The 22393-nt window shown below is 43.0% G+C and overlaps 1 protein-coding gene across 1 annotated transcript in view; it reads right to left on the minus strand.

Annotated features, from left to right (window-relative positions):
* TRPC5 (transient receptor potential cation channel subfamily C member 5) overlaps positions 1 to 22393 on the minus strand; it is a 67560-nt gene that overhangs the window by 23872 nt on the left and 21295 nt on the right. The window contains exons 3-5 of the mRNA XM_067303990.1: positions 7764 to 8100; positions 4817 to 4956; positions 413 to 735 (exon numbers count right to left, since the gene is read on the minus strand). Coding sequence (XP_067160091.1) covers positions 413 to 735; positions 4817 to 4956; positions 7764 to 8100 — 800 coding nt within the window. The remainder of the gene's footprint in view (positions 1 to 412; positions 736 to 4816; positions 4957 to 7763; positions 8101 to 22393) is intronic.

The raw sequence follows: 22393 nt of genomic DNA on the forward strand, positions 1-22393 counted from the left end.
CATAGGTTTATCCCTTGTCTCCTATGCTTTGTTCAGCTTCCCCTCCTTCCCCCCAGAATCAGGCAAAGCAGTTATTTTGGCAAGGGAATACCTATTTTCTAAAATATGCTGAAATTATACATTGGTCATAATAAAATTTAAGTCACAGGATCACAAACAGTCCCCTATGTAGAGAGACTCTTTGGTGCACAACTCAAACGATCGTCCCCGGCTTCCTTTCCCACAGCGAAGCTCGGCAGCATGTCCGCCCCAGTGAACTCGCACCTTTCCTACGACATCAGCCTGCTCGCCTCCTATTTGCAAATGCATAAATAAAGGCCCTTGCAGCGCACTGACAGTCAACGTGCAAGGGGAGGTAAAGCAGGGGGCAGTGGAAGTCAACCTTAAAAACGGAAAGGAAAGGATGTCTTACGTGGAGAAGGCATTGTTCTGTTTCTCACATCGGATCCCCTTGCAGTTGTTGGGTTCCTCCGAGGCACTGGTCTCATAATAAAAATAAAGCTGGTTCAGTCCATTGGCAAAAGCCAGAAGCACCAGACAGTAGATAAAAAGGAATTTGAGGATGTCTAGCAGCATGCGTCCCAGAGAAATCTGCAAGGGTCCCAGGTGTGAATTTGCTGTAAACAGGGATATGAGACGCAAGGAACTTAAAATGTTGGATATTGCAAAGAGAGCTTCTGCAATGAGTGTCGGGTGCCACATTTCCCATTCCTCCCTTGGACGAGAACCGTTATACTGAAAGAAATAACAAGTGTATAAAAGTGAATCATGTTGTAATCACTTTGAGATAGCCTGAAAAGTCACACCTGCTAAAACTAATGCTTTATACATAAATGCTAACTGGGTACTGATGAGAAAAGAAATGCTTTTCAACTCTGCGTCTCAGCATCACACTAACATTCAGGATTCAGGCTTGAAGCTGAGTTAACAGGGGCTCAGATTTAGCTTTAATGAAGCCTTCTTATGAACCCCCCTGCAAGATTCTGTCCCCTTGATATGGATAGTTTTGTGGGACCAGCTTTTCTCTAGGTTTTTCTGGTATGTTGACTATATCTAGCCTAAATCTAGAAAACAGGCCTTTTGAATTTGGAATTCCCTGTTTGGGGGTAATTCAGGTCCACGGGTTCACATAAAATCCCCTTCTCTTTTAACATTTAAAGTGGTTCTGACTCTTCTTTAGCAGGTTCAGGGCATTTCCAATTACCTTTTTTTGTTATTCCTCCTAAATACTACTGCACATTCAACCTGGTGTGCGGGTAGAAGGCAAGGGCGGGATAAAGGAGGGCAGAGGGAAAGCAATGAGCTGTGGAACATAAGGAGTGGATGCTCTCCTTCCTTAGTAGGCTCAAAAAAGGGCCAACAGCCCAGAACCAAAATGCTTTCTTCATATTAATTTTCTTATTAGTTAATTTGTCACGGCAATTTTAGGAAAGCTGCTAAAGCAGAGGTCATAATTACAGCTGAAACACTGGATTCATTTGAGTGCATCAATTAGAAAATTAACTTGGTTTGTAATGCAACTGTAAAAGCAGAGGCATTAGCTGACCCAAGTGCAGCCTGACGCAAATAGGTAACGCGGAAAAGCTGGTTACACATATGTAACCACTGTGGGCCTAATGCTGGCACAACAGAATGGAATCAGACATTTTAACATCAAGGAATTATTTGCCCCCTTATCAGCTGTCTCTGTTCATTTAACAACTATAAAAGGGCAAAAATGTACTTACAATAATATAGTCAATAATGTAGCCAGAGTGTTTAGGGCTTTTAAAACCATATTTGTACCTTTTAAAAGGAAAGGTATAATATCACACTAGTCTGACAGATGAGTTTGTAAGGACTTTCCTTTTAAATCTGAAGCTCCAATGTACATAGTTCACATTTTTTCAGGTACAGAGCTAAAAGCACGCTGATGTTTCAAGCTATTCCTCTGTATGAAGGAGCTCAGATATGATACAAAGGCATTTCAGCAGGACCTCTGATTGCTTCTGACATTTCCAAACCGTTCTTTATTTTATGAACATCATGGACTGACTTTCTTCATTTCATTTGAAGATGGCTCTTAAAATGTTTGCAAACAGGCAGATGTTTTTAACTCTTTGCCAACCCCCAGCAGCGGGGAGTGGACGGTTGTGATCAGAAAGCCTCCCCTGCCTGGAGAGCCAACTTGCCCAATTGCTCTCATTCCCCTTCTGCGTGCTGGCAGGACACAACAGCCCTGTGGCTCTCTGCTAGGGTTCAGCACTGATGGCATGTAAAGGAACATGAGGAGGTCTTCTTCAACTCACATATATTTTTAAAGCGACTTTTTAGGGTCATGTTTTGCCCCTTTATAAACTGATTTTTTATCCCTGCTTGGAACATAATAGTCACTTCTGAGTTGTGCAGCTCAGCAGACGAGCACAAACAAGGATTTCAGAGGTATCTAATGAAAACCACTGGGTACCTGGGACAGCTGAAAAGGTTGGAGTTGTTTGGGTTAGACATCAGAAGATGAAGATGGAACAAAGCAGAGACGTATAAGGAATAGTACAAATAAGCTAAGCCAAGCAGTCACATCTACGCTTCCTCATTACAGGATAATTCAATACAGCAAATGAAAACTGATTAAGGAAGTATTTTTACCCTATAATTAGCCTGTAGATCTAATTGGTACTGGACAACATTGATGCCAGGTCTTGGAAATTGGTCAAATCAGAAAAAAGAAAAGGTCTCCATGTAAAAAACAAGGATGGAAAACATTAGTGTCAGTATGCAATTTATTTTTCTGATATTTGGCAGAAAGCTAAACATCCATGTAATCCTTTGAAGTTCCAAGAAGTGTTAGGATATAGCGTACTGGCACATATACCAGCCTTTTCCAGCCCTGGGCTGTTCTATAAATAACAAAAACCTTTACAAGTCATGTTGCAAAGGATTTTGAAACCATTATCAGGGTTACAAATCCTTGTGTTTCAGAGCATACTGCAATCTCTGAGTGACAGGGGTCAGAAGGGAACTTCCGTGGGCATGTTCTTTCAGAACTGATCCTATGTAAGATTTTATGCACCTCTCAGAATTGCCTGACATTGGTCCTTGTCAGGATCAGACCTTAGCTTAGCCAGGTTTAATCCCTGCGGGTCTGATCCATACTCAAACAGGTATATTCCTATTAGGTTTCTTTTGTGTGCTGGCACATAGGTCTTTGTAGTTTGCACACAGGCTTCTGTTGTTCATACGAAGTATACATACAAAGCTGCATTTTGTTTGTACATGTGGTTTGGCTGTGAGTTTAAATCCCGGTGTGTGACCATATAAATCTGTGGATGCATAGCTCTTTTAGTGATTTGTGTGTGAGAGAGAGAAAGACAGACATTGTTAACATTTTAAGATTTGTTCATGAATCTTACAATTTCCAGCATTTTTTTGTATTGCTCACAGTTTAAAGACCAACTTTTCAAGTGTCTGATTTCCTTGCTAGCTCTGAATGTTGGGAAAAAAAGATGTAATCTGTTCCTGCTTCGATGCTGCGACAGAGCTGCCTGTTCAGGGAGTAGCAACTATTCCCTTTGAAAAACACGCACGCAGCTTTATGCAACCCTCTGGATTTTAAGAAGGCCCCACAGCAGGGCTGCTTGCTGGAGAGTTAAACAAGAGCCTTCCCAGGTTGGAGTCAACGAGCTTGTGAAATTTTCACTTTTCTCCTCTGCTCGCATCAGACTTGGCAGAGACTGAACACGGGAGCTTTGGGGAACTGCTCCTCCTGGGCTACCAGAAGCAATACCTTGCTACCAGGGCAAAGCCAACAAAGGAGCACAGCAAAACTAGCAAGTGCAGATGTGGTTAAGGAGCAGAGTCAGGTTACTCGATCTACACCCGTGTAATTCCCCTGACTGCAGTGAAGTTCCTGCTGATTCATACCAAGAAAAGAAGGAGGCTCGGGAGGCTGGTCCTCGAAGCCACCCGCGCATGCAGCTGCCACTGAAGTCACAGAGAGCCACTGCCTGAGGAGGTCTGCAGGAGGCCCTTTGCGTGTTGCCTGTGTCTTCCGAAAAGAGAGACAGAGAGCAAGTGCTTCAGGCCATCTGGCTTCAAAAGTTGTGCATGCGTTAACGTAGAGCATCAGGTGTTTATTAATTTTAAAATGTGCTTTAGAGGACGAACTTTGATACGGACGCTCGCCATAAACGGAACATCACAGTAAAGGATCTACAACACAGTTTTAAAGCTCCAGCTTCCTCCTTTGTCATTCCCATGCCTACACTTTAAAACTATACATTTTCAAGAGGAGAAGCCACCTCCCGTATTTCAGATGGAAACCTCCTACTAGCAAGCTTGTGTTTCTTAGCAGACTTTTCACAGACTCCTGATAAGTAATCCACAGATCTGTAGGGGCTCACAGACTACTATTGCAAATCTTGGATGTAGAAGTTTTCTGATAACCTTATTCCTTTTTTCTTTACTGTTTTATATAAAAATCATGTTTTCAGTGGATTTAGCAATGTTGAAAGAGACTCACTGACAGTATGGAAAACAAAACGCATCTTTGTCAACTGAGCAGCCACAGCACAGACAGCAAGTGGGGGAACTTCCACCCAATGCCAAAAAACTTCAGTCTTAACTCAAGCAGCCCAAATACTTCAATCTTAACCAAGCAGTAAGGATGAGAAGGAAGATCATTCTCCAAACAAATTCATAAGCTTTCCAAGTGAATTTTCAAAACTGGGCCACTTGAAAGGCAGCTATTCTGTTCGATCTTTAATTTTGATTTTGACAGTTTCTATCCCGCTGTTCCCACAAACTACAGTTCCCACAAACATGTCCCAGGTTACTGTACCTTGACGTAGGCAACAATTTTAAGGGAGATTGTTGCAAGATAGAGGGAGTTCATTGCAAAATCCATCAGATTCCACCAGTCATGTACATACTCATTGAATCCTCCATCCCACATTTCCTTGATTTCTCCCCAAATAAAACCTGTAGAAAGAAAGAGAGTTCATTGGCATGAGGAGATATTAACTGCCATTAAAGCAGTGTGTACCAAATGTAATAAAAAGATTATTAAAAACATTTATAAATTAACAGTCTCATCCCTCCTGTCTTCTACAAAGCATAATAATGGTGATTATGAGGCATTTTACAACACATTTTACAACAAATTCAATTTAAAGAGATATGAAACAGACCTAAGCTTCCTACCCAGGGCTCCAGGTAGAAAACCCAAGGAGACTGCCTGAGACATATGTTAATTTTAACTAGTGTGAGTGGATTGGCTCAGATAAAATGTGTTTTCTATGCATAAACTATTTAAAGGACTGTATCTGGTATAGTTTCTAATAGATTGTCTGCTCCCATAGAATCTGTATGTAATTCATTGCTCAGCTGGGCCGTACTGATTTTTCCTGCCTTTCCCTGCACAACACGTGACCCTAATACCAGCTTCTGTGTGCGAGCACATTTCCTCCCTGACCTGGAAATATCACCCCAAAAGAAGGAAGCAAAGAGTCCCCAGTCCCCAGATATTTTGAATTACTCAGATTACACCATAATCCTTGAATGAAGATATGAAACATTAAGTGTGAAAAGAAAAAAAGCAGAGTACATCTCAAGGTGTATAGTCGATACAGTTACCCAAATGGCTATCCAGACCCAACAACAGGATACCACAGTGGTCACTCAAACTGAACTGCCACTTGCAACTCATTTTTAGGATCTGAAAGTTCAATCTGAGGAGCAGATAGTTCTGAAATAAACTGCTGCAAACATGAGAATATCAATCTGAGCTCTTCATCTGCCAGCCAGCAGGTCAGTGGTCAGGCAAACATAATGTCAAGGCCAATAAGGTAATTTTATTACAGCTGCCTCCAAATCTTTGCATGCACTCAAAAACATAAAATAAATCAATGGAAAGGATCCTGTTGAAGAACTCGTATACTGTATTTATAGTGAGTTATCATTGCTGGTTACTATAGTTACAGCAATGCTGCGTGTGCCTGTTCCCTCTCTCCTTTTAGAGCAGAAGATATTTCATAAATAATAACCTTTAATCTGGTGAAACTGTTCTAATGTCTCCATTTAATAAACAGTCCCACAATATCCCTATTTATCCAAAACAAAAGAACTCAAAAAGAAAAGTAGACAACTGTGAAAGGCTATTTTAAAAGGGCACTTTTCTTTATGGATTATCCTCCTTTCATCTGCACATCGATTTTACTGAAATGCTCACCATTTCCCTCAATTTAAACCGTGAAGTTAAGGATGAAGTGAAGAGATCATGTAAACTCAGAAAAAACCTTTAACCTTCTCAGATTATTCTGAAGTTTCTACCAACACAGGTATTCCAATGCCATAAATTAGTTCAGTAAGATAACGAGGCTTGCGTTACCATTTATAAATTGTGGTGTAGCTATGAAAGGAGCAAAATGCCCTGGGTCATGATGGGAAGCGGTCTGTGAACATGTTTGCAGCTCTGTTTTCCTCCCTGTTTCTCCTCAGCGTTGTTGGTTTTGGCACAGTGAACTGCTAGGTGTGTTGACCATAGCACCCAGCCTAGCCCGGAGCCAGCGCCGAAGGAGGAGCTGGGGCCAGCGTTGCCAGGCAGGCGCTGGTAAGCATGGGGGAAAGCAGAAGTGACCCATGGGAAGCACTGAGGAGCCATCAGGAGAGCTCTGGAGATGGACGTTTGCTAAGGAGATGTCCCATCCCCATGTATGATGCCACCCGCACAGAAGTTTCAGTGTGGCTTTCCAGGCCGCTGACCCCAATCCACTGTTTCTACTGGCATCTGGGGGATGCACTGGCCTGACCTGAGTGTACGGGCAGAGGCTGGGTAAGGGCTAGAAAGGTGCGGAAACCATGGCCCTCGAAAAGGCCTCCCGGTAACACACCAGCTCACAGTGATACTACATTTTAACTGCAGAGCAAGGGAGATGGGAGCAGAATTAGAGGAGAGATTGTGCCTCTAATGAGCCCTCAGGTTTTCAGCTGCTGTTGTGTTTGAGCTGAATTTGAAGGGGTAAATACATCTCGCTCATCAGAAATGCATCAAACCGTGCTTCCCCGCTCTTCTCCCTTAGTGGGTCTATCCACTTTCGCCCATCCCATCTCACTACCTCATCTGTACGTCCTACCTTCAGGGAACACAGACCCCTCCTTTGCTTTGCAGTTGTGGTTGCCCAAGCCACACTGGAAAAAGAGCCTCCCATTTGACATTTTGATAATAAATACTCCCTCCTTCTTCTGCTTATATTAGAGAGCTCAATTTTGATTTGGTCAGTGTTTATCAGCACAGAGGCATAAGGCAGAGTGAGATTTCTCCTCCCTTTTCTGTTGTCCTGTAGGCTATGCGGGAGGTACCTGGCACCTGCACGCTGACCCCAGCAGAAGGAGAAAGCAGACAGACTCCCGGCTTTGCCTCCTGCCACGTGCCAGCTGGCAGAGCTCAGCCAGCATTAGATGTGACCCTATTTATTACCAGCACAACCCAGCAGCGAATTCCTACACCCGTGCCTCACACAGAGCATGGGGGAAGCCGGGAGGGAGCTGTCTCTGCTGCAGTTTACTCGAGGTCATGTCTAAAGGCACGTCAGATGGCAACACACGCATCAGAACAGCCCCAGGCCATCAAGATCCGCTGTTCCAGAAGGAGCCCAGCTGTTTTATGAAGTTGGCTGCCAAATCTCTTACAGGCTGGTGCTGCTGAGATTAGCAATGAGCCTCCACACGGTTACTGTGGGTGTGAGTCAGGCAACTGTGGCTCAGGCATTCCGGTGTTTGTGATTTACCTAGAACCCAGGGCAGGATCATCCACTCCACGATGGTGGGAGGTGGTCCCTGCATATGAAGGTCAGTCCTGACGATGTGCTGCGATGCCAGCAGGAGCATGAAGAGGAAGGTTAGGTAAGAGCCGGTGTGGCAGATAAACTTTATAAATGGCTTTTTAATGAACAGTCCCAGCCTGCTCTTCGGTGCAATCAGGTATGCCACGGATAGCACAGGAAACAGCAGTCCGATGGTGATACAGGTCAAGAGTTTTACCACCCAGTGTTTCCGCCTCCATCCTGGAAAGCCATCGTACCAAAGAGTTGCTAGTAGCTGCTGGCAGTTTGGCTGAGCAACAAACTGAGGAGGAAGAAAAAAGAAAGATTAGCTCTAAAGGGCTTTTCTCAACCTTGGCCTTGTGACAATCACTCTAGTGGCCCAGAGTCACATGGCTGATGTCCCCGCTTTCCACCCACTGGACTTATCAGCTACGTGCTCAGGGCTGGATGGGAAGCCTTTCAACTATTTCTTTCTTTTTATAGGTGAAAATCCTGTTTCAAAGAAACAGGAGTTAACATGCACCTGAGGCAAACTACAGTTGCAGGTCCAAGGCAGAACATGCGTGTCCTCAGATCTTGCTGGTTCTCAGCTCCAAGCCAGCTTTCCTTACCTTTCCTGCAGTCAGCCTTCCACGTGACAGCAGGAACCAAGTGCAAGCGAAAACGCTACACGGGACAAAGTCCGAGCAGAGAGAAGCACACGAATAGTGTAAGAGGCCCTTCACATTTAACCCCTAGCCTGACTAGACCCACCCTCCCTCCGCATGGCCAGGGTGCACCGTCTGTTGTGCACAAACAACAAACAGTATTTTTGGCAGGTCACAACCTCCAATGTTACTCTGATAAATTTGTTCCTGCCCAGTAAAGGGTCAGGCACAGTCACACTGCCTGTGTTTGGACAGAAACAACCCCCCAAGACAGCATGGAAGGGTAGATGAGACACAGCATCATGGCTTCACCTCTCCCCGTCTCCCAGAGAAAATGCAGCAGAGTTGCCAGATTTCCTTCCTCTCTACACCATGTTTCCCACTCCAGTACTTCAGAATAAGATGCTACTTGCTGTATGACAGAGTCTTAGGACACCAGTGAACTAAAATCTGAAAAAAACAATTCTGCCTTCCAATGCTGTTCTTCAGGGGCAGCTTTTCTGGGGGAGAATTTGGTAGGCTAAGAAGAGAGTTTTCCCACCCTGTTACTACTGACTGGTGCTTCAGGTGTGCTCCTAGTCGCCGGATGTGGGAGTCCGACAATCCCTCATAGGCTGGCTATGGAGCAGAAGGGCATATTTTAGAGAGAGAAAGGAGAAAGTATGATTTCCCACTCCCTCTTTTTTTTTCCCTAGGCAGGTTTTAAGATTTCTTCTACGAGGTCTTTTCTATTTGAAGCACGCTCTGTAGAACAGTCACTCACCACACATGAAGCCTGGTGCAAGAATGATACAATTAAAATCCCTATGAGCCTTGTCTATTCCTATGCTATTCTTCTCCAGAAAATTTCTTTTCACAATGTTTCAGGTTTTGACTCTCTCAGCCAGACCACTGTCAGCATTTTTCAGCAGTGACTAGAAGACCAGGCAGGAGGGAAATTCAGAATTAAAGCTCGGCGTGTGTGCCGGCGCGTATGCGTGTGTGTCAGAGGCACAGAGAGCGAACGTCTGCAGCAGTGCGTGGGGCGGCACACATGATTTTGGGTGAGGAGGCCAGCATATGGATGTGTGGGCTGGGTTGGGCATGAGACAGCACACAGTAATGTGAAGTTCAGCCAGGTGACATCTGTTGGGAAGCAGGACAACACATTTGTAAACATGCCTCGCTATTGAGTAAGGGAACAGTTGTAAAAAATCAGAGATTAAGCAGAGGCAAAACAAACCTTTGATCATCAGACCAAAAATGACACTTGAAAGTTTACTTTCATTCTGTAAAAAACCAGCATCATGATGATGATTTCTTGTGTTTTGGTGACTCCATACCAGAAATGCTCAGGTTGCAACTACTTTAGACATTTTTAATACCTAACAGCCCTTGGATTTTCATACTTAAGCCAGGATATTTCTGGCTTATGCCAGAAGACTTTATGTTCTTGATTATACCTGGAAAGCCCCACAGACTTCAGAATTTTTCAGAAGAAACATGCTCTTTACGGACCCTATTCCAACAGCCAATTGCAAGATCAAGACAGAACTGCTTTTCTTTTTGTATTTAATTTCTAATCCATCTTAATGAAGTTATCCTTCTGACCTGCTGAATTCAGATTTTTCACTGGGCTCTACAAGTTCAAGAAAAAAACCTCAACAGTTGTTCTAAGGATGCATATTATACTTATATTGCTGTAGCTAAACCAGAAAAACTGTCCTAGCACAGATACATTTATCAACAAAAATAATCCTGTAACAATATAACCACATTTATGGCAGGATCTGGCTATATCAGAAAGAATCCCACTCCTAATTGACACAATAGTACTAGGAGTATTCCTCATAGAGAACAGACCTCAAAGAAATGCTATAAAGCAGACTCAAAGTGGTGAGTAACCTGAAGATGACTGTACTGTTTATTACACTTGGGCTTGTCTATATTTAAAAGGGCTCGCTGGGAGGGATTTACCGCTAACATACTCCTCTTCCCCCTCCGGGAAGCCAGATTTTATCAGGCAAAGCATTCTGCCACCACTATAATTTCAACTAGCTCCTTGGAAGGAGCATGCCATGGTGGCAAAGGGACTGGCTTACTGAATACAAGAGTACCCAAGTTTTGTCATCCCAAATTAGTGTAATTTTTCTACCCTAGCAGAAGCTCTGATGTCAACACTATTATATTTAGTGTAGATATGGCCTGGACTAATAATGAATCAGCCCTCACATGTACATTTATGAGATGGGTGTAAGGCTCTTCTCATCACGTCTCACATATTTGTACCTAGAACTTTCCATAGGTCTTAGTCACCAGGAGATCAGACTTGATGCAACAGAGACAACGTCTTAATAAAAGCTTTTGCACACACCCATATCTTTTAAATATTCATCCATTGCTGAAACTGCCCAATATTATTTTGTATGCACAAGGACTTTTTGCGCACAGTTCTCGGAGCACTCTATACCAGCAGAGCACTATCACTGCTATATTCAAAATGACTAAACCAAGGTCATGTGGAAGGGAAGGATGCTTTGCTCAGTATCAGACACTCAAAGGCAACAGCCGAACTCGTCGATGTGGTCTCCTGAATGTTTTATCCCTACTGTGTGAGGTAGTGGTTGCATCTCAAGACCCCATTCTGATGATAAGTGGCACCTGGAGACACTTCTCCGGAGCCCCCACAGTACCTGAAACATAACCTGGGAAGAGCTCCTGAAACAGTGTTCAGAGAGAGAAAAAATCAAATAACAAAGATGATCTCTTCCTCTTTTTCTGCAGCTTTTATATCTTTGCCTGAATCTTTCTGAAAACGGGTTTTTGGTGTGAACAATGTTGCAGAAAGCAAATTAACACATGACGGAAATCAGACAAGGTCTGACAAAGTCATTCATTTCTGTATGTATTTTTAGATTTTGTGAATATATTTTACATGCTGTAACAGGGTGCCTGGATCAAAATTAGATCATTTTTGGACTGGGTAGTTTGAATAGATGGAATGATCAAAATGAGTATTGAAAATAAAATCTCCACGAGAAATAGCAGGTGTTTATGAAGCTGGACATTTATGTGCTATTACTATAATAAACTTGACTGCTGCTTCTAGCATACAAGTGACAGACTGCTCTGGAGGATACCAGAAAAGAAAATCACAGGTGTATTTGATCTGGAATCGACTTACACATGCTTGCACCAGCAACTGGGCAATAGTTGATATGGTGACTATCTACAGAAAACAGCAAAGACCTGCTGCCTGTAACTACCAGAAAATGTTACTGTAAAATGCTAAATCTGGGGACGGTGATGAAAGAAACAATTCTACAGAAGCTGAAAAAACATCAAGCGTTGATTCTTGTTTGGTTCATTGGTTTTTAATCTATGATTTCAGCAGAGTTAACATGTTACGTTTAAAAGCTAGAAGATATGGAACATGCTGCACTTTTTCATTTAAGATCTCAAACAGCAGCTGTGACCGCATGTGTTCTGCAGTAATTTACATGGTAATAGGTACTGCTGTTTCTCTGAGATCAGGTACAACTTCTTTTTTGAGGGGGGAAATGTATAAACATATTTTCTCTTTATCACATATGATAGAAAGCTTTAAGGAGAGAATAAATCTGTTTTCCCCTTGAGTCAAAGTCAGAGTCACTTGAGAAATCAAATGACTATATGTTCCTCTGGTTGCTGTGCAACTTGCAGGCATCTTAAAAGTGCCTCCTCTCTGCTTAATAGCTCATTTCTAAAATCCGCTTTCCGTGTTGCATCTGATGTTCGTTCTTCAAATGGAGAGAAATTCACACATCATGAAAGAGCAGCTTTCATGATCAGCTTGGCAAAGAGGCATGGAAACCGAAAAAAGCCGTTAAATTTTCCAATCAAGGCCATTCCAACCTCATTAAAAATGGTCTGAGGGAAATTTAAGCACACAGAAAAAAAACCCAACTTATTAATGCCACAAACCATCAAATGGTCTCTTTATCAAAACTAAGTCAAAGCACTTACCAATGTAGGGCTTACTAACCCAAATTAGTGTAACTTACCAATCATAGATTCAAAATTAGTAAATACTATCGCTTAGATCTCAAGTCATGCAAGGATCACAGCTGGCTGAAATGCAGAATTCCCCATCTGCAGAAACACTGGCATTCCGAATTTGAATGAAAAATCACTCAGTGCACTGGTTAGAGAAACAATTGTTTTTCAGTATCTTTGCAATAACTTGGAATCATGTTCTGCAATATGGAAACTAGCTATTTCCCTGATTACTACTGTGAATGCCAAGCTCATCTTTATTTCTAGGTGTTGTTACCAGTCTTCATTGACTTAACCATCGAACACTCAACCCACTGAAGATAGTCTAGGGTTCACACTGCTAAATAAATACACATACAATATAAAAACATGAAAAAACCTCAGCTTTAGCCCTTTTAGGTAGCCTGAAAGTCTGTAATAATAACATGGAATTTTCATCCATACATTCAAACTGCTTTCTAAAGTTAAGGAAACAGTCTTATTTCTGCTTTGCAAATAGACAAAACTGAGATCTGGAAAGGCAAGTTGACTTCCCCAATACTACTTATGCCAAGGCAATACCACAAACCTGCCTTCCCTGAGTATAAGTTCAATTTCCTTGTAACTGGAGTCCCAAAGATGTTTTTAATCCTTTTCCCATGCTTTTTCATTTGCTATAGTTAGAAACAGTGCATGTGAATATCACACTCTTTTTTCATTTCACATGAACATACTGTATGTGACAGGATTTGGTATCAGTTGAAGTTTCTGCATGGTGAAAATGAGAGATCTTGATAATTTAAAAAACTGCATGTTGTTCCGGTTTTGTAGACAGTTCAGAATCAATGGCAGATGTACTGTACCAGACACTCTCTGTCTATTTGTTTGAAAAGACGAGCATATGACTTGCAAACTGTGTATTTCTCCAATATATAACAGACAGGGTATCAAACATGTTTTTCAAGGACTCCTGTGTTACCGGAGCCTCCAATCTCCATTACAGCTGGCAACACAAGACGTCATCCCACAGACATGATGGAGAATGTTCTGACAGCTGCGCTAATGAAAAGAAATGTTTCTAAAACATAGCATTTACACTCAATCCAGCTAATATACGAAATAAAGATTCAATGCTAGGAAGCCTGTGGTAGTGCTGGCATAACATTTTCTAGGATTGTCCCTACCTGTTGAAAAAGCTATGGATGTGTTTGTAGGGGAGGAAACCCAAAGAGCCAGCTCCTTCTCCATCAGTCTCTTGAGCAGAACCTGTCCCTCGCTGAAGATGCAGCTCATTTAATTTAAGATGCATCTCAGTGTACTTTCTTGTGAGACAACACCACTATGTCACTGATGGGCAAGCTGCTTGGTCTCCTGGCTTCTGAAAATGGGGATAAGTATCTTTACCTTTCCAACAAGTGACATCAGCAACTTCAGTCATGGTTGGGAAGCACTTTGAAGGTAGAAACTACTGCAATACAGTCTTTTATGGTCTTTTTTCTTCTTTTCGTCTTGCCAGGGTCTTTTGTATAACATTTGGCTTGCAGCTTGACTGTGCTATTAGGGAATTTCATTCTCAATGTTCATCATACTCACTGTCACCTGTTCCTCTACCAAGAAGAAAGTTTTTAAGGGAAAGCAGCAGCTGCTGGATGGAATGTCTTTTTTCATAATATCTAATCTTTACTGATATTTTATTGTCACCTAAATTACACTTTCCAGGATTCAAATGCTTTCTACATGCTGTGTCATTAATATAAATATCAAACACAAAAATTATATTCCACCCCCCTCCCCTTATCTGTGGGGAAATCCCTTATCTCTCTCAGTCATAAGTAATTTAGGATCAGACACAGATGGGCTGAGATGTGAATGCCTCCGGGAGCAGCTGAAATAGCTTCCTGATAGACATCACAGGGGCTGAGCACAGTATCTTGCACGTTTACTCTGATTAGCACGATGGTTGCAAACAGCCTCTTCTGTGCAGAGTTTGTTGGAGTCCTTTTCTGAACTCTTGCTGTGGTTAGTGATAGCAAATGCTCTTCAGAGATGAATAAGCACTAATTTGTAACTGCAGTGCCCTGTGCTAATAAGCAGGACTGAATTCTTCTATCAGTCAGCTGCATCAGATCCCAAGGAGGTTACCACTGAGAGCCAAATCTGGCACAGGATCCACAAAATTAACTTCGCTTTCCTTTCCGTTCACTCATTGTGGTAGGTCAGACCTCACTGACAGCACTGTATTCCACTGCAGCTATCCAAAACATGGCATTTGCATAGCTGCAATGCTGCTTTGTTTGGGGGTATTATTATACGCTGCTGCCTTTTATAATTCAAGTTATTTTTGCTTTGCAAAGGTAGATTCTCACACACACCGGCTAGATTTCGCTGTGTGACAGTCAAGTAACTGTGCAGTGCCTGATGTAGTGGTGTAAGTACCTTTTAGTCGATGCCATAGAGAATGGAGATTTCTTGTGAATCCAGCTCTATCATTGAAAATGCGGGATAAATGCCATTGCCATTCATGGAGGACAGGAGAGGTGCCTGAGGACTGGAAAAAAGCCAATGTCACCCCAGTCTTCAAAAAGGGCAAGAAGGAGGACCCAGGGAACTACAGGCCAGTCAGCCTCACCTCCATCCCTGGAAAGGTGATGGAGCAGCTCATCCTGGAGGCCATTTCCAAGCATGTGGAGGAAAAGAAGGTGATCAGGAGTAGTCAGCATGGCTTCACCAAGGGGAAATCATGCCTAACCAACCTGATAGCCTTCTATGATGGAATGACTGGCTGGGTAGATGAGGGGAGAGCAGTGGATGTTGTCTACCTAGACTTCAGCAAGGCTTTCGACACTGTCTCCCATAGCATCCTCATAGACAAGCTCAGGAAGTGTGGGTTAGATGAGTGGACAGTGAGGTGGATTGAGAACTGGCTGAATGGCAGAGCTCAGAGAGTTGTGATCAGTGGCGCAGAGTCTAGTTGGAGGCCTGTAGCTAGCGGTGTCCCCCAGGGGTCAGTCCTGGGTCCAGTCTTGTTCAACTTCTTCATCAATGACCTGGATGAAGGGACAGAGTGCACCCTCAGCAAGTTTGCTGACGATACAAAACTGGGAGGAGTGGCTGATATGCCAGAGGGCTGTGCTGCCATTCAGAGAGACCTGGACAGGCTGGAGAGGTGGGCAGAGAGGAACCTCATGAAGTTCAACAAAGGCAAGTGCAGGGTCCTGCACCTGGGGAGGAATAACCCCAGTCACCAGTACAGGTTGGGGGTTGACCTGCTGGAAAGCAGCTCTGCGGAGAAGGACCTGGGAGTGCTGGTGGACACCAAGTTAAGCATGAGGCAGCAATGTGCCCTTGTGGCCAAGAAGGCCAATGGTATCCTGGGCTGCATCAGAAAGAGTGTTGCCAGCAGGTCGAGGGAGGTGATTCTCCCCCTCTACTCAGCCCTGGTGAGGCCACATCTGGAGTGCTGCGTCCAGTTCTGGGCTCCCCAGTACAAGAGGGATGTGGCACTACTGGAGCAAGTCCAGCGAAGGGCTACAAAGATGATTAGGGGACTGGAGCATCTCTCTTATGAGGAAAGGCTGAGAGAGCTTGGCCTGTTTAGCCTGGAGAAGAGAAGGCTGAGAGGAGATCTTATCAATGTGTACAAGTATCTGAAGGGAGGGTGTCGAGAGGATGGGACCAGTCTCTTTTCAGTGGTGCCGAGCGACAGGACGCGAGGCAACGGGCACAAACTGAAACACAGACACTTCCATCTGAACATGAGGAAAAACTTTTTCACTGTGAGGGTGACAGAGCACTGGAACAGGTTGCCCAGAGAGGTTGTGGAGTCTCCTTCTCTGGAGATATTCAAAACACGCCTGGATGCAATCCTGTGCAACGTGCTCTAGGTGACCCTGCTTGAGCAGCGGGGTTGGACTAGATGATCTCCAGAGGTCCCTTCCAACCTCAGCGATTCTGTGATTCTGTGATTCTCCGTTCAATAAAAACTCCTGTCACGAGAATGTGACCATCACATCTTGCAGGGGAACATCCTTGGACCCTCTCTCTGGCAGTCATCAAGTTGAATGGAGAAGTCCCTGAAGACGTCTCCTCCCTGTGCCAGCATGCGACAGGTGGCCATGCAGGCTGATGACAGCAGGTCTCGACCTCTCCTCGTCCCAGCGTCCCAGCAGGGATGGCCTATCCAGACGCAGATGTACAAACCCCCCTCACGTTAATGCCAATTCTGCATACAGGGGAGTTGGGGGAGTACAGCCGTTCCTATCTGAATTTTCAGAATTGACTGACTAGAATTTCTTTCTTCCCATGAAGATATAAGAGACTCGTACACTGTTAGTCCTACCACAGGCTTGGGTTTATCGATCACTGCCAAGTCTTTACATCTAAACCTACAAATCTTAACCCACAATGAGCAGCAGCCCCAACATGCTGCAACACAGGGCACAGCGTCGACATCCCATGGATCCCAGTCAAGGTGGTCTTCCTTACTCCAACATGGTATTCAGGATCATGAACTGGCATGCCAAGACCTGAACTTTTAAAATCCATCTTTTTCCTGTACTCCCAAATCCTGCAGATGTGCCCGCTCAGAATCAAGTAGCACAATATACCTTCAGCACAACGGACAAACCATTCGGCCTCCGTTTTGTAACCAAGGACAAGATCTTTTGAGGAAGAAAGGAAATGCTATTGCTGTATAAGTGTGATTGCTCTTAAAAGAAATTCCAGTGGGAAATACTCAAAGAGCTACATTTCTAAATTAGCCCAAGACAGAGAAAGAAACTACCTGCAGCCTAATTTAATGTCTGCTACAGAGAGCCAGTCAGCCGCATGAGAACAGATCTCCTTGTACATGTGAAACACTGGTCTCCTCAAGTTTGCAGTGCTGCTGACAGTGAGATGAATAAGAAAATCCTCTTTTGTAGCACCTTTCTTTTTTAAGTTCAACCTTGTTAATGACTGCAAAGTTATTTACATTCTGCTGCTCAAGCGCAAGCTGAGGGTAAACACCTAATGGTTGTTCATCCTGTTAATTAAATACTTTCTGCAACAGGAAAAAAAGGAAGAAATGAAACAAAGAAGTTGGAGGGCAGGGTGTACAACTTGGGGAAAAGAGACTCCAACTCAGCATTCTTCTTCAGGCATTTCCAAGACATAATCTTATTTTTTCTAAGGAAAATACAGGATGCATATCCTATCAAAAACACAGCTGCTTCTCACATGTATGTTACAATTAACAGCGAAGCATTGATGCAAATCCAAATGGCAGTTGTTCCTGCCATTAAGATCATTAGCAGAGCGGGAATAGTTCTTCAGGAAAACCAAGCGTTACCCAAGTTGCTCAATCCCTCTGACGATGAATAAAACAAACTCCAGATCCTTCACAGATGAACATATGGCCTCAAGATACATGGAACTTTGTCTAATCTGTTCTTAAAATATTTTCAGTTGTGATGACACATGAATCTTAACTAAAGGTCTCCTATCCTTAGCACATCTCTTGAGGGTAGCACACATGAACTCAGTTTAAGCAGCAACAACTGGAAAGTCACCAGTGATGTGAATGCTGGGGAGACTGAATAACCTCTAAAAGCCTGGTACAGTTCCACTGAAATTCATAGTTTTCATGAATTTATGTTGGATTGGTTATTAAATATTCAAAGAGAAGTCCTGCATATTTCTGGACAAAACTAGAAGCTTGCAAATCCTGGGTGTCTACCCACAGGAGAAGCAATTAACAAAGTATTTAAGCTTATAATTAAATCCAGCTCCACTCAGGAAGTGTTTAAACATGTGTTTAACTATAGGTATGTATTTATAGCCCACAGATGACAGTGGGATTTAAGGGTAGGCATAAATTCTGTGTTGAATAAAGGCAAGCTGCTGCGCTGTGCTCCTGGAGGCTAACCTCTGTCAGCAAGCACCCCGCAGGAACACGCTTCGTCTGGGTCGGACCCTGAGCAAGGCTCCGAAGGAAAGAATGGAGCAGGGCAGGAGAAAAAGCAAAAACCATTAGCACATATTTTAGCAGGCGGCAGACTACAGTTGATAAATAATTCTTACAGGGATTATTTCAGCAAACATTCCAGGACGATTCTATTACAAAGATTAAGTAGGCACAGCTTCATTCTCCAAGGCAGCCTGACGCAGTACAGGCGAGGGCTGAATATGAGTGATATAGCTGAGAGAGGCGGTCAGTCAATTCACAGCACACTAACTGATTTCCAAAACCTGAACACGAGAACCAGACACCTTCTGCAGAAGCACTGAACAAACACACAGGCCAAAAGCTGTTTAGAGACAAATCCTGTAGACTTTTCTACGTCCTCTTGCAGACAGCACTTCAAGTGTTACAGGTCTTGTAAATGAATACTGGCAGCTCTCACAGGCTTTAGCTGAAGTGGAGAAGATATTGACTTTTAAGTAAAAGGCTGGGTTTATTCTCTCCAGTGAATTTCTAACATTTACATTAAATAAGTGATAACTAAAGCAAACAAAAGAATTTTAAAAGTCATTCACAAATAGTTTAAACACATGCCTACTTTGTCCTATTAGTATTAACGAAAAGTTCTAAAAATATTTTTCATTTGCTTCCTTTTTGACCTCGGAAACATACAGGTTGAGACTATTTCAGTTTGGTTTCGTGTTCCTTTCTACCTTGCCTTCTCCTGAAGGAGTAAATGTTCTCCAATATCCAGGGAAGAACAGACCACTGTGCTATGGAGCCCTCACACATTCCTGGGATCCTCTAAAGGGTAGGGAGTGATCTCACTCTTGTACAGTGAGGAGAACATATTCTTTGCTGAAGGATGTTTACTCAGCCAGCCAAGGAGTGTAAAGAAAGAATAAGAACACAAGAATTGCCGTCACAGCTTTTAAATGCCACTGTGTCCAAGATCGCAGTTTGGGAGGAGGATGATTAAACAATCTGTCCATGGCACTTCTCCCGGAGGGAAGAACGCTGAGGTGACCACGGCTGCAGTCATGACATATATCCAAAGGGCTTATCAGGATGATGATGGATCTGACGTATATTTAGCAGGCGGAAGTGGAAGCTCACTTCTGCTGTCCATGGAGTTTCATAACACACTGCTTTAAGGGACAGAAGAAAAATGGAAATCCACAGGAATCAGATACATAGTAATTACCATTTCTATATCCAAAAGAGAGAATCCAGAGAAATGTTTTTTCCAGAAAGTTTATTATTTTGGGGTATCACTCAAAATGAAGCACAAAGTAACATGATATACTCTTCAACAGTGACATAAAGCTGATTCTGAAAGGCAGTCTAGACCTTCAGACAAGATAAAGCTGCACGCTTTGCTTCTAAGATGTACAAGTATCCCTTCTCCTTTCCAGCTTCTGCTGTCTACAGCAAGCTAATCAATCATGTCCTGTACTTAACTTTGTCTTCCAAAGCCTTTTCTGTTGCTAGCAAGAAGACTGATGGGATACACAAAGCTCAGGGAATTGACAAACTCACTAAATCATTCTTGAATGTTCTTCAAACAGTGACAGTCCCTTTAGTTTTCAACATATTTCCTCTTTGTCCAAGAGATTATTTGACTCAGAGGCATAAGGCACCAAAAATGACTTAAAGAATGATCCATGCGTTTACTGCCTAATACACATTACACTAATTCAAGCACAGTCCTTGTCCTTGACTGACATACCAGTCTTCTTTCATTTTTTCTAATTTGCACAAGGCAAGGCTAGTCAGAGATGATTCTGCTGGCAAAAGACAGTCTTCTGCAGTCCTGGTCTGAAACAGAGCTGCAGGACGCGGCTACCCTGCTTCAGCTTCGTCAGGTTTGAACATTCTGGTGTTACATGAGTAATATATGAAATAACACTGTTTCCTCAAATGAATACGCAAGTCCACTTTGTCAAGCTGATGAATCATCAGTCCTCTGAATATTAATTATTATTCTTCCAAGTTTGGGGAGGGGTCCTAATTTTTGCAACGCAGTGCAGCTGTATGGGTTAAATTTCCATGCTAGTTTCCAAAACTGAATGAAAAATCTGGCAGCTTCACAAACACATGCAGTATGGGCTCCAAGATACGCATGCTCCTCTCACCTCACCAGCAAACAGCAGGATTGACTGTGAGGGTGCAAACGCAAGTGAGTCCCTGTCCCACCCCAAAGCCCTGCTGCTGAGACTGTCGATAACAGCTCAGTTAGTGCCTCATGCAGGGAAGATTTTGCACTGTGGTCATCTGCCAGCTGGGAGTGAGTCTGAGAAAAAAACAGCTTCATTTAGCGTTGGCCACTGTTCACACATCAGATGGTAACTTTGCGGCATACAGTGATGAATGAACGCTGATGGGAAATGAAAGGTGACATATGGACATTCAGCGCTTTGGAATTCCCTAAACTTAGGTTCAGGTTTGGGGTGCAGGACAGATCTGAAAGTGGTGTAAACATGCCATCCTCTCCATGTAATATCCTGAGGGATACAGATGTTCCAGGTCACAAGGAAGGGAAAAAAATCCTCAAGGAGCAGCTCCTCCTCCCCCTGTCCAGTCCTATTACAGATCTTTTCATTACCTGATATGATTTCATTCCAGAAAACTGAAAGTAAGAGCCTATTTATCAATCTTCGGAGCTCTGCAGGCTCACCAAAAAGCCAGCCTTTTATTGTACCTTTACAGAGCACAATAAAAATATTCAGCCCTGTATCATTATAGCTCCAGGCTGTGCGGCAAGAAAACGGACAAAACCATGGGAGAATAACTTAGCACTGGCTGCAAGCAAAGAAAGATCCGTGGCTGTCCATCAAGAAACCTAAATGGCTTTCAAAACAGGTAAACAAGATGCGGTAGACGAGCTTTGATTTTCACAGACCTCACACTCCATTTTTCATGCATCTCTGATATTTTTAAAAGCTCTTTCTTATACACTAACTGAAGTGCCCCCAGAAATTCGCCAGGTTTGTGTATACTCCCTGGAGGATGACGCTGTGCTTTTAACTGCAGTCACACAGTTGACAGAGTCAAGACAGCTGAAAAATATGAGGCATGGCAGAAATGATTATTCATTCACTCCAGTACTGTATCCTGGGAGGTACCTGTCTATGCAAATGTCTTGGAAAAATCGAACTCAAACTTTTGAAGCTGCATTCTGAGGAGAAAATAGTATAGAGCACTGGTTTTGAATTAGAAAAGCAAACAACCCAGTCTCCTTTCCTGTCACTGATTTAGCATACAGTGAGTAAGAGAGACTGAGGTTAAGCTTTCTGAGAGGGAATTTCATACAGTCCTTTGATCTAATTCAGTGAAAGTGCTAGCAATGCAGTCATAGATAAAATACCCTTTTTTCCCGAGTGCCTTGCATTGTGTGGGTTTCTTACAGACATATAGACTGAACCAGCACAGTCACCTCCGACTGCCAGCACCAGAAAAATGAAAGGTACTGAGAAACCACTCCTGTGATGTATCATTTCATTTTAAAATGTGAATAACCTGTGACAGAGAGCAGGAATGCAGGAACAGAACGAATACATGTTGGTACTATTGTGGTTTAGTAGAGTGTTGTATACACTTTGCATAACTTTAAATTACTCTGTAAGGTGAAATCTGCCCTTTTAGACTTGATTCACTGCTACATTATGGTTACCTTACATTATTATGGCAATGTAAAAAAAACCTTAAAGGACACAAATTATATTTGGATTCAGCTTATGCTCTAACACGGGGATGGTACCCAGGACACACAACTGTGCTTTAAGTGGCTGTGAAGATCCTGAGAGATGACCTCTTCCCATCTTTTCTTAGAAATCCAAACAAATTAAATGCAGAGCTAATCTGGTGCAGAACAGCACATTCTTCTTCACAAAACAGTGAAGACTGAGCCCCAGTAGCTGAGCTGTGCCTTTTTGTATAAGGTCTTCAGCACCTTTCTCCTTCCAAAATTAGCTATGAATAAAAGAATTAGAAAGGCAGTATGAAGGCAAATG

This window comes from Apteryx mantelli, chromosome 13 (assembly GCF_036417845.1).
Source record: "Apteryx mantelli isolate bAptMan1 chromosome 13, bAptMan1.hap1, whole genome shotgun sequence".
NCBI classification, from domain to species: Eukaryota; Metazoa; Chordata; class Aves; order Apterygiformes; family Apterygidae; genus Apteryx; species Apteryx mantelli.